At 41.4% G+C, this 14,341-nt stretch overlaps 1 protein-coding gene across 1 annotated transcript; it reads right to left on the bottom strand.

Annotated features, from left to right (window-relative positions):
* Positions 1-869: 869 nt before the first annotated feature.
* cabp7b (calcium binding protein 7b) lies at positions 870-12,749 on the bottom strand. Its single transcript, XM_061080059.1, has 5 exons — positions 12,641-12,749; positions 2,103-2,246; positions 1,898-2,010; positions 1,092-1,239; positions 870-997 (listed from the first exon to the last, which is right to left on the bottom strand). Exons 1-5 carry the CDS (start codon positions 12,747-12,749, stop codon positions 870-872), a joined length of 642 nt encoding a protein of 213 aa, XP_060936042.1.
* Between the last annotated feature and the right edge of the window lie 1,592 nt (positions 12,750-14,341).

The raw sequence follows: 14,341 nt of genomic DNA on the forward strand, positions 1-14,341 counted from the left end.
CAGATATGGGAATGTTTTTTTGGTTGCACCGGTATTTAGTCACAGTATTGGACAAATTAAAATAAGAAAGAATACACTCACACACGTTTGTACATTTATCTTAGTGAGGACCCTCATTGGCATAATGCATTCCCTAACCCCCTATCCCACTAAATGCTTGTGTGTGGGAGGTGGCCAAAATGTGTAGGGTTAAAGGTTCTAACTCATCCTCACAAAGATATCTGTACAAGTACACACTCACACACACACACACACACACACACACACACACACACACACACACACACACACACACACACACACACACACACACACACACACACACACACACACACACACACACACACACACACACACGCACACACACACACACAAAATATAGCAACACTAAAATAAAAGAGACACACTGCATTGTGTTTTTTAGAAAGTGATTTAAAACAACAACATGTATCCCATCGCTACCTTTGTATTGCTTTAGCACTATAACCGTTATTAGGCGCATTCCAAATAGCATTGAGCTCTAATCCATAACATTGATTGTTTTTGAGATATTAGACACAGCACACAGCTATCACTACAGCACATACTGTACATGGACGTGTTCTACAGTCTGCTTCACTATCTAACATCAGAGATTTGAGTCTGACTGCTTTAGGGTTCTAACCAGCCCTTGAAATGAGTTTCTTTTTTGTTTCACCATGTTGTGGTCACACAGAATCACTGCATGACATCAAGTAATCCGTTGTGGAGAGAAGCTGTTGTAGCATCGTTGCTGCCGTTGAAAACACTGAAATAAAAATCAATAACAGAAATGTATTTGGGTTAACATTAGCTTTTTCAGTCCAACCTTATTGAAATCAGCGGCACATTCACTTCATCCCTCTGCGGAGCATCTGATTGGCTGCGATGAGCATAACGCTGATGATGAAAGCGATGGCGAAGGCACAAATCAGGCTTTTGCGCACACACGTGTGTTTTTCCTGTTGCGTTGGGCTTGCTGTGGGATGAAAATGTAGAAAAAAGAAATATTAGCCAATGTCCTAATGTTTGATCAACAATGTGTGAAATAAAATCTTTCAAATGCAGCGTACTGTCAATGTCCACGTGGGACTCTGGGCTGTTCAGGTGGCTCTCCTCAGTGATGATGATGTTCTCGATGTCTTTCATAGTGAGGTGGTCACGAAAGGTGTCGTACAGAAGTCTCTTCAGCTCGTCCACCGTCAGTTTCTGCATGTCGCACTGGGAGGAGGAAAAAAAGGTTTAATTAACACAGGAGAAAAAAACGTCAACTTCCGTCTCAATTTCCCAAAGTGACGCACGCAAGCTGCAGATCAGCTATAAATATTGTTGGCTCCCGGTCATGAGTGCTTGTTAGAGATTGCAAGTATTCGCTGGGCTGTTCCGTCAAAAGAGACAATCATTTCCATTGAAACCAGACACCGCAATAAATTATTTCATAACGCAACTGGATGCAAGACACGGAGATACTGGAGGTGGTGCAGTAATCAGCAAGGTGTTGTCTGTCAATATGATACTACAAAACATTATTGATGTTGAAATGATTAGATCCTACTTCAGTCATTTTCCTATCACTTATCCTTTAAGGGTTCTGGGGGGGGGGGGAGTCAATCCTATTAGACACTGATCACAGATCTCAGCTCATTACAGGGCCGACATGCAGAGACAATGAAGCTCTCATTCACAACTATGGACAGTTTAGAGTAACCACTGCACCACCATGCCTCTGAAATCATATCACATGGCTCTTTATTGAAAAATCCATTAGAAAAGCCTTCTGTAAAACATCCTAAAGAGAAGAAAGAAGTTGTTTTACGCTGATAAGGGAGAAGGTGAAGACTTTGATTAGACCTGACTGATGATGCTGCTGATGATTTACCTTCCAAAACACTGAATCAAAGTCAGCCCCGTGGAACTTATCGGGCATTCCAGCAGAGGAGATCTTAGGTCCGAGTAAAGTGACAAATTCTTCAAAGCCGACCTGGCCGTCACCTGATGAGACAGAAAAGCCCACGGACATCTCACTGCAGGGTTTTATGCAGCAGCCTGAACACTCATGATCGGACCCGGAGAGAGAAACGTACCATCCATGTCCAGTCTTTGGATGATGACCTCCAGCTCCACCTCATTGGGCATGTAGCCCAGTGAGCGCATGGCCGTCCCCAGCTCCTGCTTCGAGATAAAGCCGTTCCCATCTCGGTCAAATACCTTGAAAGCCTCGCGAATCTCTGTTGGAAGAAGGAGGGCGATGATTGAGGGAGAAGTTTAGAGAAAGCAGAGATGCACGGAACAGCAAACAGGCGAATACAGATTTATCACTTTCCCACTGACAGCAACAGCTGGCTCAGTTGAACGTGTGGATTTATAAAGTGTGTTTGAAGTGTTTATAGCAAAACTGAAAAGTAGTTTAAAGTTTATAAATGTGTTCAGAAAGTTAGGCTGGCTCATAGTTATTGCTGTTTCTTAGATATTATCGGGATATTCTTCCTTTGGAGAAAGGAGAAGCATATTTTAATATATTTTTGTGTTTGAAGAGGGAAAATTGATAGACTTCGAGAAGTTTCAGAAAATCCAGAGGCACAGAGAGTCCTATTAAAAAGTGTGGGGATATTTAGCATTTTCCTATTTTCAACAATTCCTTAAAAAAAGACAAAAAACAATAATAATTTGATCCTAACATTGTCTAAGCAGCCAAATCATGATTTACTCCAGTTTATTCCTGTACCGTATCTCTCCAGAGAGTGATCCACATCATTGCACTTGTATTGGTCTCATTCTCTTTTTCCTAACAACAGTTTTAGCACTTTGTTAAAGGTCAAGGGAGTTCATCTAAATTAGCAATTTTTAAAGTTGAAGGGAAAAATGTGTATGGATGGGTATATATAGAATCTGCTATAATCCGGCCTTCCCTCCATGGACACTATTTTTTTCGATTTACACAGAAAAACTTCCAGGACAAATTACAGCGCACACATTGATCCACTCAGAATTTGAACTCAAATAAAATGGTGTAAAGAAAAAAGTGCATGAGATAGTGAATATGATGGATCTCTAGCATCATGTAAAGAGAGATGAAATACTGTAGTTGAGTGTTTCAGCACCATGGATAGAGACAGGGATACGGTGGTTGAATACGGACTCATCAGTTGTACATTTAGTTTCAAATAAAATAATTGATAGTACATTAATACTATAATTTGAGTGGGTTTACATCAATAAATACAGAGCTGTGTGAGAGACAGTCCCTTAAAACACGTAGTTCCCAAGCTCCTCGGCTTCAAAAGTAATTGGATGCTTGGCCAAAAATCTGTCCTTGGCCTCGACTTATTATATCAATATTGTATAAATTGTTTTTTTCCGCTAAGATTATAAAAGAGAAAATTCCTTGATCAGTATAGTTGTAAACTAACAGGCACCTTCAGATATAATAACCCTGACCACAACACAGTTGGTAGCAACAGACGTCGGTGCACAGGTTCATGTGTTTATAATTAACTACGACTTTTGGTAAATAATCCATAAACATCACCATTTGGCTGCCGTCCTCGTCATGCATCGCTGGATTCTGTTTGAAGTGGGGAAAAGCAGTTGCACATCAAAGGCTGAATGCTGGTGGCTCTTTTTGATGAAGATCCTCAAATATACACAACCCCTCCATGATTTCTCAGGGAGTTGGAACGATATTTATATATGTATCGAAGAAGAGTAAGGAAGGAGAGGCAGATCTGGAGGATGGCGGTAATGCAGTTTGACCTTGGTTGCCACCGGCCAATAAACCAAACAAAGAGGAGGAAGATGCTCTTTCAGTAGTGTAGTGTTGTAAGATTTCTATGTTGAAAGGCGGCCGAGCAGGTATCATCTGCTCACACTATGTAAATCAATTCATGAGCAATATTTGCCTGCTATACTTGAAGCAGTGATGTTAAAGTGTAAAAAAAATATTTAAATAAAAAGCTAATCAACAGAATAAACATTCACATAACCTCTCACTCCTTTCTGTACAGAAGTGTATGTAGATTCAGAAATCAGTCATTAATTCTCAAAATCTCTTTCTTCAGTTATATTTCATTTTAAAATTAAACAGCTTGTAAGAACCTTATTTGAACCTCATGCATTGAAAGCATGAAATTATACTAAGTGCTTCTACACTGGAGAGAAGTACCTTGCATGCAAGAACACGATTGGGCGAGCGCCCCCTGAGATTTGCATGCAGCCTTGCAAGCTGACGGGCACGGGTCATCCATCTTGCGTGCACGAAGTTTACAAGTGATTTGTCAACAGTGGCCGTCTATGCACAGACAATAAGAAACTGCCGAGGTGCATAAATTGAGCTCCTCCTCGACATGTGACATTGTCTGAACTGTGCCTTGACACATCAGACCCAGCGTATTTGTCTAAATTACAGCCGGAGTGCAACAGGCACAGGCTCCGTATCTTCCTCAAGCACCGGTGTCAGTGTCGCGACCTCCGGTGCCCGTGACAAATAATGAATTTCACCGATCCAGCCGAGAAGTGGCCGGACTACTGATTATCTCACACAAGAGTGAATGTTAGAAACGTGTAGAGACGCATCCAAAGCACACAACCAAGACTTCTCCGTGAAGAAAGAGTTAATTATAATCTTATATTTATCGTCTGGTTTGAGAAGAAAAGAATAACCCAACATTTTTTAAATTCCAAAGTACAGAATCTGCTTGGATTGAAGTCCAAAATACAAACAAATGTCCATTCTTCCTTTTGTTATTTTACAATGAGATTCGCTTATTTTTACCCATGTGAAAGGACTGAAATAAACCACTTTTTCTGGCAAATGCTCTCCGTGAAATTCAAAGAAACAGACCCATGGTGTAACCAATGAAACGCCCTCACTTATAAGGACAAATACGATACTCCCATGGCAAAGCAAATGTGATTCACTCCAGCCACAGTCCCTGTCAGATACAAATCTAATGCTGACAGCATCGTTTATTGAATGCTGGTTTATGGATGGTCCAAAACGCATCGAGTCGTGAGTGTGGCTGCCTGTGTTCACACCAATGAATAATCTTTTCTATTTCTGACAATGTGCAGACTTCACGTCCTCAAAACAGGAGCTGCAGCATCTCAAACAGGATCCTGGGGACCACAGAAGTAATATTTGCATGTTATTGCTTGTTACATCGCAGCACAAGTATATTCTTGTGTTTTTCGTGTTGTCTTTCTTATTTGGGTCGCTCTCTTCCTACCACCCGTGCTTCTCATGCAGTTGGTGCTTTCTGGTGTACGCTCTACATCAGAGGACTGGGTCACTTGAGGCAAGAAGGAGAATTGCAAATTTCATTAAATTGAGCAGCGGGTGTATTTTGCGGACACAAAAGTGATATCACCACTTCATCAGATTTTGCCACGCAAGAACAAAATGAAATATTGACTGACAATTTCACGGTTCAACCAACGGCTGCCAAAAGAATTATGCCGCTGATTGTTTCCTTGAGAGGAGAGTTGATGTTTATTTATTCTTCGACGTGGAGCTGTTTGTTATTTGACCCACAGTTGGATTATCACCTTCGTCCTTCAGTCAACATCTCAGTAAATCACATATTACCTCATCCTCATCCCTCCCCTGTGAGGAGATGTACTTTCAGGAGCCTGTGTACACTTTGTAACACGGATTTGTCTCCAAACTCCAGATCTGAACCCAGCACTTAAAAGTCTGCTGACCTTCCAAGTGACCCGGATCAGAGGATGAGGAGCAGCAGATCCTCCCGACTTTTCGGACCCACTGATGGATCCCGCTGGTCGTCGGTGGAGCTGAAAACTGCCATGAACGGAAAGTCTGATGCCAAGAAGCCGCTGCACCCTGGCAAAGTTTCAGTGCCTCTGGCAGAAAGGCCACCGTCTCCTCTACATAACAAGGGAAATCCCAAAGAAAGGCTTAGAGATACAGAAGATTGTGTGAAAGAGGAGGATGATATTACATTTTTGATTAAAAATCATACAACCAGATATTCATGTTTGGGCTAAACAAAAGAGGAATTAATTATAACATATGTGGGAGATATTATTCTTTTTCTATGGAGCCAAGATTTTCTTTCAAAGAGGCTGCAACATCTGTGATTTAATAAATAATCCACGACCCAGGAGGTTGTTAGTTCGATCTCTGGCTCCCTCAGTATGCATGTCAAAATGTCCTTGAGCAATACACTGAAACCCCCATCCCCCTTGCTTGCAGTATATGCTGTGTATAGAAATGTGTGTGTGAAATGCTCAAGGTGTTTTGTTTCGAGTGGTCGATAATACTAGAGAAGTGCGATATTAAAACGGTTAATTTACCTGTGTACTTTATAGTGTGAGTATAGTAAATCTTATTTATCATGTTAAATGTTTGAAAAATACCTTTTGCTAAATTATTGTGACAAACCCTGTAATAAACAACATTTGGTTCCTTTCCAAGTGCAGCTGAGAGGATTTGTTTCAAGAATGCAAAGTGGGTATTGAATCGATTTACCACTTGTTTGTAAAATAAAGTGAAGGAGAAAGTACTCAGTTATTTGAGTACAAATAAATAGAAAATGCAATCTATTATAAGAAGGCAGTGCAGTGATTCCTATGCACCAGAGATTAGTTACTTTCATGTAAATTCCTCGATCCAATAATTAAATTTATAGAACGACTAGTTGACTTTGCTCTTTTTCAACAATAATCTCCTCCACAATTCAAGGAAACTTTGTAAAAAAAAGATAAAGTATTAACTCATGTTGTTCTTCTGTACCAGGAACCAAACAACTGTATCCTTGAAGAAAAAGGCATCCACCATGTGTACCACCACTGGGAGCTCCCCACCGTGACTGTCCAGCTTTACTGCCAAACCCCTCTCCCCCTCCAGTCATGATCATGACTTTGCACAGGGAACTGTAACAGAGTCAACACAGCAGGAGGCAGATGAAGACGTCGCTCCGCTCTGCGGGAAGTGAAGTGAAGAGAATCGAATAGTAATAAGCTGTAGTCCTCAGTCTCCAAAGTTTCTCTAAGTCAACAGAACTTCAGATGCTTTTCACGACCGGGTGTGTTTCAAAGCTCTGACAGAATTCAGATCAGTGCATCATCCAGCAGACCGCTCAGTCCCATTCACACACACTTGTCTCTTAAGAGAACCCACTGGCAGGAACATAGAAGGTACTTGGCACATTCTGTGTCTGGTGAGAATTGTGTACATGTTCCAGTCGACGCCCACACACAGGTCTTTCCTACCCTAGTGGTCATGGGTGGATGGGAACATTCAGGTCACAAGGACAACATATGCCACAAGAATTTGCTTAATAGAGATTTGTAGGTTTGTCACCTGCTAACTTTAAGTTTCATTTTAATTACTTCTAGTTTAATTTGAGCTCAGATGGTTGCTAAAGTCTCCAACATTTTGATTGAGACATTTAAATTAGAGGATCTGCCAACACACAATAATCACAAAAGTCTATTCAGAGTAGATCATAGTATCAGTGTCTGTCACTAATATGTAACTGTATTAGTCCAAATTAAGATATCATGTGGAGAATTCTATTATCACACACAAACACACACACACACACACACACACACACACACACACACACACACACACACACACACAAAGCAATCCATAACCAGTCCATACATTTACACTTCATCTCTACCTCTCTTTGTTATTATATTCTAACACACACACACACACACACACACACATACACACACACACACACACACACACACACACACACACACACACACACACAGAGGCTCATCATAAATTATGTGACACCATTATTTTGGGAAAGAACTATTAAGAATTATTTCTATTATGAATTAGACCAGGACTTTATATTGCTGCTGCTGTTTTGCAGGAATAACTCATATGACTTCATGCTCTTATAAACACATCAGATATAATTAATGCGCTCGTTTTAAAAGATATATTAATGGTTACTTTGAAAACAAACGGGTACCCATGACATAACCGATGTTTTCCGATGAGAATACGATCAATTCTCTAACGAATCAGGACGAGTTAGATCCCTCAGACTTCAGTGATGCACTTTACACCCCTCAGACAGCAAAGCGCATTAAGTCGAGTCTTTGTTGAACATTACCTGAAGCGGTTCTCACATCTAAGGGAGACTCCAGGGTAGAAGTGGCATGAATTTTGTATATTCATAAATATTCATCTGCACCAGTTTCATCAGTTAACATTTGCTTTGTGTCCCAACTCAACGCGATGATTTAAATAAAATATGGCTGATGTAGAAGGGCGGACAGTAAAAAGACACAGTCTCATAATTAACGTCTTCTCATAACGTTAAACAATGTTATCTGAAACTGTGAATCTCTCCTTTGCGGCTACAACGGTAATGAGCAGGGATTTGTCTTTGACCACAGAGGAAGACGCATTAAACAAACCTAGGCAAAGATAGCGGAGTGTCGGGGTCTGGAGAGGAGTTTCTTTTTCTTTTTGTAACCTTTCTGTTGTTGGTTTGCTCAATATCAAAGATGAACACGCAAATATTCTGCATTTATATTCACTGAACTCAACTGGGCGAGTGTGGCCCTTTCAATAAAACAGCGCATCAAACCATTGCAAATCTGGACTGACAAATATTCCTCTGTTTGTGTGCAGAATATATTTGCAGTTATAGATCCCTGACACACACACACATACACACACACACACACACACACACATACACACACACACACACACACACAGTCCTGCTACAATACTGCCGCAGAAACCTGCTCCATTTTTAAGCCATAAAGACGACAGCTACAAAGTGGAAGCTGGTGCACACTCCACTATAATGCTTGGTTTCTGGGGGATTCTCCTGCTGGCTATGATCCACAAACACTGCTCACATCCTCTGTCAGGGATTCACGGAGGATGTGATACGAGCTCGCAGCGACCGCCAAGAGTGCAACTGCCAGGAAGACGCGACTGTTGCGCCATAAAACACAAGTCTTATCAGCTTCAGCATGTGGGCAGTTAAAGAGTCTGCCAGTTTATTGTAAATGCATTTGCAATGTTAACAAGGTGAGATTGACTTTTAATGACGTGAATGAAAAGGAAATTAAACGGCTGGAAAATAATTAGATGTATAAGTTCGGCTTTATTTTGGACTCGTGGGTCGATATCAGCTTAAAAATCGAATTAGTATAGAATAAATTAGAAAATGCACATTACATTAAAGATCTAATCATGGACATTTTTAATGATTGTTATTTCAAATGTAACTTCATTGACTGTATATAAGATGGACGACATGACAGCTCCCCCATAAGGGATCGATTCTGCAGGGAAGTGGTTTTCTGGTAAGTTCGGTTTAAATCAATTATTTAAAGTGGTCTAAGAACGGTGTGAAAAGTCGTGATTGACAGCTGAGACGAGTGCATCGTGTTAAATACAGATTGATGTCTTTCATTTCATATAAAGCGTAGATATATATCATCACATGATCATGCATCACATTTCAGAGTGGACTCTATAAAGGTGATGGACAGATCTCAGTGCTCGTAAGTCAAAGTATCATGGCCGTATTCGGTAATCCCAGTCGTTCCAGGTGTAATGGGCTGAACTTGGCCGTGGACCTTGGTATTAATAAGACGCTCCTGACACTGGGAGGCACTTGGCTCAGCATAACTTCCACATAGACGTTCACCAAACTCAGTGGGTCGAACTCTTTCACACAGGTTGACTACACACATAAACGTTTAATGGATGTGCTGGCAGGAATAATGTGGCGACTGCTGTCATGGACTTAAACAGTGTGAATGGCTAAAGTGGCGTCGGTGTGGAGGTAATTTTTGATGGATTGTCCCTGCCACAGAAACACAGAGAAACGAGAGATAGAGCCAAAGTTAAACGTTTGAAAGACTGTTTGGAATGAGAAGCATATTAAGTCCACATGCTTTAGATGAAGCAGGAGAAGAGTTGGTTTTACAGCAGTGGTGGTTTGAATACATATGAGGGTTTATGACAACTGCATGATACAAGGGCAAAGAAGCCTCGCCACTGACCCGCCTGCTATAAGCAACCATCTGTTCAAAAAACACCCCCTGGAAGCAGATCCATTAGGAGCTGAGGTGCTTAATAACTCTGCCTACACCTCACCCTCAATAAACAATGTCTTCCCGTGCACTGCAAGCTTCTGTCGTCCCGTTATCACTGCGAATATAACAATGAGTGTCAAAGGAGACTTTAGCCTTGTCAACCGAGTTTCTTTGATTTAAATTGAAACTCACACTTTGTTGTACGAGACAGAGAAGCAGCTGATGTCCAGTTTGCATGACACTGACAATAGATCAAATTAGAATCGTTATTAAACGTCAGATTGTGTTGTGCTGTGTTTGTCAGTGTGAACTTCAGAATAAAAGTCGACATGTCCCTGCAACAATGTCACTGAGAAAATTTGACATAGCTCGTGTTTCCTTTTTCTTTACTCATAAACACTAATAAAAACAACATTAATTTCCTATTATTGTGTTTGTGTAATATCAATGGGCTCGTTGAGAGTATAGAAGTTTGGCTCTTTGAATCAGTTATATCAGTATTTTCTTATGGTGGAGGGATGAAACTCATCCTACACAAAATTTGGTGTTTGGTGTTTTATTGTCTTTCCTCCTTTCTCTTAACTTGTCTTCGCTTCGTGATTAATTCTCAAAAACAACCTCCACCATTACTGTGCTTTTGTCCTAATGTCATTTTTACAGCCATTTTCCAACGCTTAATGTGTTGCAGTTCAGTAATGTGTTTATAATCTATTTCTCAGAGGGGTATATATATATATATATATGTATATATATAAATAAATAAATATACATAAAGGAGCTTTTGCCCCGAGGTAATTAAGTATTTTGTGGATGAAACAATTTGAATAGGTTGATTTTCAGGCCTCTCTCTCTCAAGACCCAGTGGACTGCAGCATAGTTCACAGACAAACAGTGTGCGTTGGAACGGCCCTGCAGCTCCCACACTGCGTGTTAAGGTGGAGCGGCCGGGCTGTAAAGGGGGAGACGACCTGTACGTGGGAGGTTGCGGATCTGTAAATGAAAGTTGTTTAGTAAACCTGCGTGGGCGGAGCTGCTGGGTGGAAAACAAGGTAGAGCGGTGTTCACCCGCTGAGGTGCGAGGCCATGTAATTGAAGCAGTGAATTATGTGCTCGGCGAGTCGTCCCTGGATAAATACAGTCACGCTCGGATGCTCTGTCACACTATGTCCTGAATATCTAATGCAACTCAATTAGCCAGCTACATTCTTTGACTCCTTCATTACCCGAAAAGCTCTCTCATCATTGACTATACGCAACTTCTCCTGCCACACAACAGCACCCTTGTCATTTCGCTCTTGCTCTAATTCCTGCTTTCCCAACACCAAGCTTTTTTTAATTAAATTTATGCCGTCATAGCGTTTTCAATGTCAAATAAGTGGCTCAAAGCAAGGGCAGGCAGCCACTTGTGGGCCCGGGCAACCTACGGACAGATAAAGGGGAAATGGAATTCCCTTCTCATGAAAGATTTTCTTGATATCGAATCTGATCGAGTTATCTCTTTATTCTAGTCTGCCTGGCTTTGTTCCAAATCACAGCCAGCTGTGCTCTCATTGTGGATCCTGTTTGCCAAAATGAGACGTCCCATCTCAACGGCTCTGCACCACGTTTATAACGGCAAGATTGATTTTTTAATGCTCCCATGAATCTTGTATCTGGTTTAAGTGCGGCCCTGTGTCTTAGATGGATCCTTTCTTTTTTATTAATTAATATCAAGATACAATTCAAGTCTGGAAATGAATCAATCTTCCATCTTTATAACTGCTTTTTATCTAGGTAAAGATTTTCCTGAAGAGGTATTGTTCATCTGCTTCTTATCAAACTGACGTTCATCACAGTCGTTTTTCTCCATTTGAGGCTGCGCTTTTTTGTAGGACCAATTTGAAGCCTTGTCTTTCCGAAACAAATGACCTACAGGGAAGGAGACCAGGTGAAATCAGGTCTCACAGGTGCCATAATATAGCTTTATGTTTGACCTGTCTGAAAGCACAAGTTTAAGACAACATGTCATGCATGGTGAACCAATAAAATGCATGTTGTTAGTTATAAGTTACTGCATTCTTTGGGAATTATGTGAAATAAAAAAACTGACATAGAAATTGTCAAAAAATCGAAAAACAGACACATGTGAAGAGATAAAAGAATTACCATGAGAATATACAGCAGAATGTGCTGAATTTGATGGAATATGTGAACTCTCTCCATGATGTGGAACATATGTAAGTTAGTACAGAATATTTTTAACATGCAGAGCTACAGCCCTCAGTGTACCCAGATGTGTGGGTGAGGAAAAGAAGCGCACACTGGCAGGATCTCTCCAGGGTCCTGAACCGGTTCACAAGCCGGACCTTGGATTCTGATGCTGCAAGTCACTCACAACTTGAAATCACAGTGCAACCATCCAACCACCCAACAAACCATCCATCCAACCATTCAATCAACCAACCAGCCGACCCACTGACCCTCCATCTATCCAATCATCAAACCATCCATCCAATCAACTGACGGACCATTCATCCAACAGACCAATAATCCAGCCGACCTAACATCCATCCCTCCAACAATGACTCACCTTCCACCTCATCCTCAGGCAGGATGACAGGAGTCCGGTAGGTGAGGATGTCTGGAATAGTGCAAAGTCCCTTGTACATGAACCTGGTGGTCACAGCACGCACTGGCATTTCTGCGAGGGGAAACCAACAACTGTGTGGCGATCTTCATAAAGCCCACCTCTCCGGAGTTTGCAACAGAGACCCTTTGCTACTGTTCTCGATTTAAAAGAAGAGTTCGAGCAAAAACACAGAAAAACACTCTTCAACCCCTCGTCAGGTGTTATGATATCGTCCAAAAAAAGAAAAGAAGATCTCCTTCGTGTTGGATCAACAGTGCAGCTTGTGAATCTCCTCTGGTTTTCAATGCATAGCCTGCAGCAGCCGATTGGGAGCAGGACGTGAAGCGAACAGGCGATCTTATAAAAATGACATCTTAAAAACTTTTTACTCTCGTCCAGCCCGATGCGCAAAGCTCCACACTGTCGATGATGATGCCTTCACTGACCCGGCACGGCTCGATTAGCTCGTATTCAAAAAATCTTAATCCCAAGAGGTAAACAGAAAATAACGATAAAAAAAGAATTTAAATGAAGTAAAAAATATTTGCAACAAATCGATGATTGATTCCTACTGCGAGTCTCTGGGTGTCAAACGATCGATTCCCGATCTTCTCTGCATCACTTTTCTTTCCCGTTTCGGCATCTTCTTAAAAAAAAAAGAGGAAAAAACCTGAATCGATGATAACGCAAATAAAGCAGCAGCGCACACGAGCTGATTCTATCCAGAGAGAGAGAGAGAGAGCGAGGGATCAAAGACAATCTGGAGATTTTAGTGGGATTTTTCCTTGAGAGCAGATTCAAGGGATTCCTAGATGACCCCCCCTTCTCATCTGACACAGACGACACGCTGCAGGAGACACTGATGCTCTCTCTCTCTCTCTCTCTCTCTCTCTCTCTCTCTCTCTCTCTCTCTCTAACACACACCTCTCTCTCTCTCTCTCTCTCTCTCTCTTTCTCTCTCTCTCTCTCTCTCTCTCTCTCTCTCTCTCTCTCTCTCTCCCTCTCTCTCTCTCTCTCTCTCACTCACTCACTACCTCTCTCTGTCTCACACACACACAAACACACACACATACACACACACACACTCCAAAACCTGTAATGAGATTTTCTCCAAGTCAAAAGCCTGTGGGATCATAATACAGAGAGTCGGCTGGCAGCGTTTAATGGCGCAGGAGAGTGTGAATGCAGCAACAGGTGGTGATACACTTGAGCCCAGCTACTTATCTGTTCTGGTGACTGTGGCTCAGGAGGTAGAGCGGGTTGTCCTCTAACCTTAAGGTTGGCAGTTTGATCCCAAGTGTCCTTGGGCAAGATACTGAACCTGACAGCGTCGCCAGTGCATGAATGATGTGTGGTAGAGAAAGAGCTGCACATAGGTGCACTGTGGGAATGGATGGATGGCAAAAACTGTAGTGTAAAGCACTTTGAGTGGTCATCAAGACTGGAAAAGTGTTATAGATACAAACCATTTGAATTTCAGCTTTTAGTTTGGCTGCAATATTGACACTAGGCTACTACATTTGAACGTCTGAAAACAAATTAAACTAAACCCAGGGCTAGTTCATGTGGAGCGTATTTTCGGGCATTTAATTAACGATTCACGGGCAAACAGGAATTCAATCAAATGCAGAATATAAAATTTAATTTGTGGATTTGAGATGT

Source organism: Limanda limanda, chromosome 1, assembly GCF_963576545.1.
Source record: "Limanda limanda chromosome 1, fLimLim1.1, whole genome shotgun sequence".
NCBI lineage: Eukaryota > Metazoa > Chordata > Actinopteri > Pleuronectiformes > Pleuronectidae > Limanda > Limanda limanda.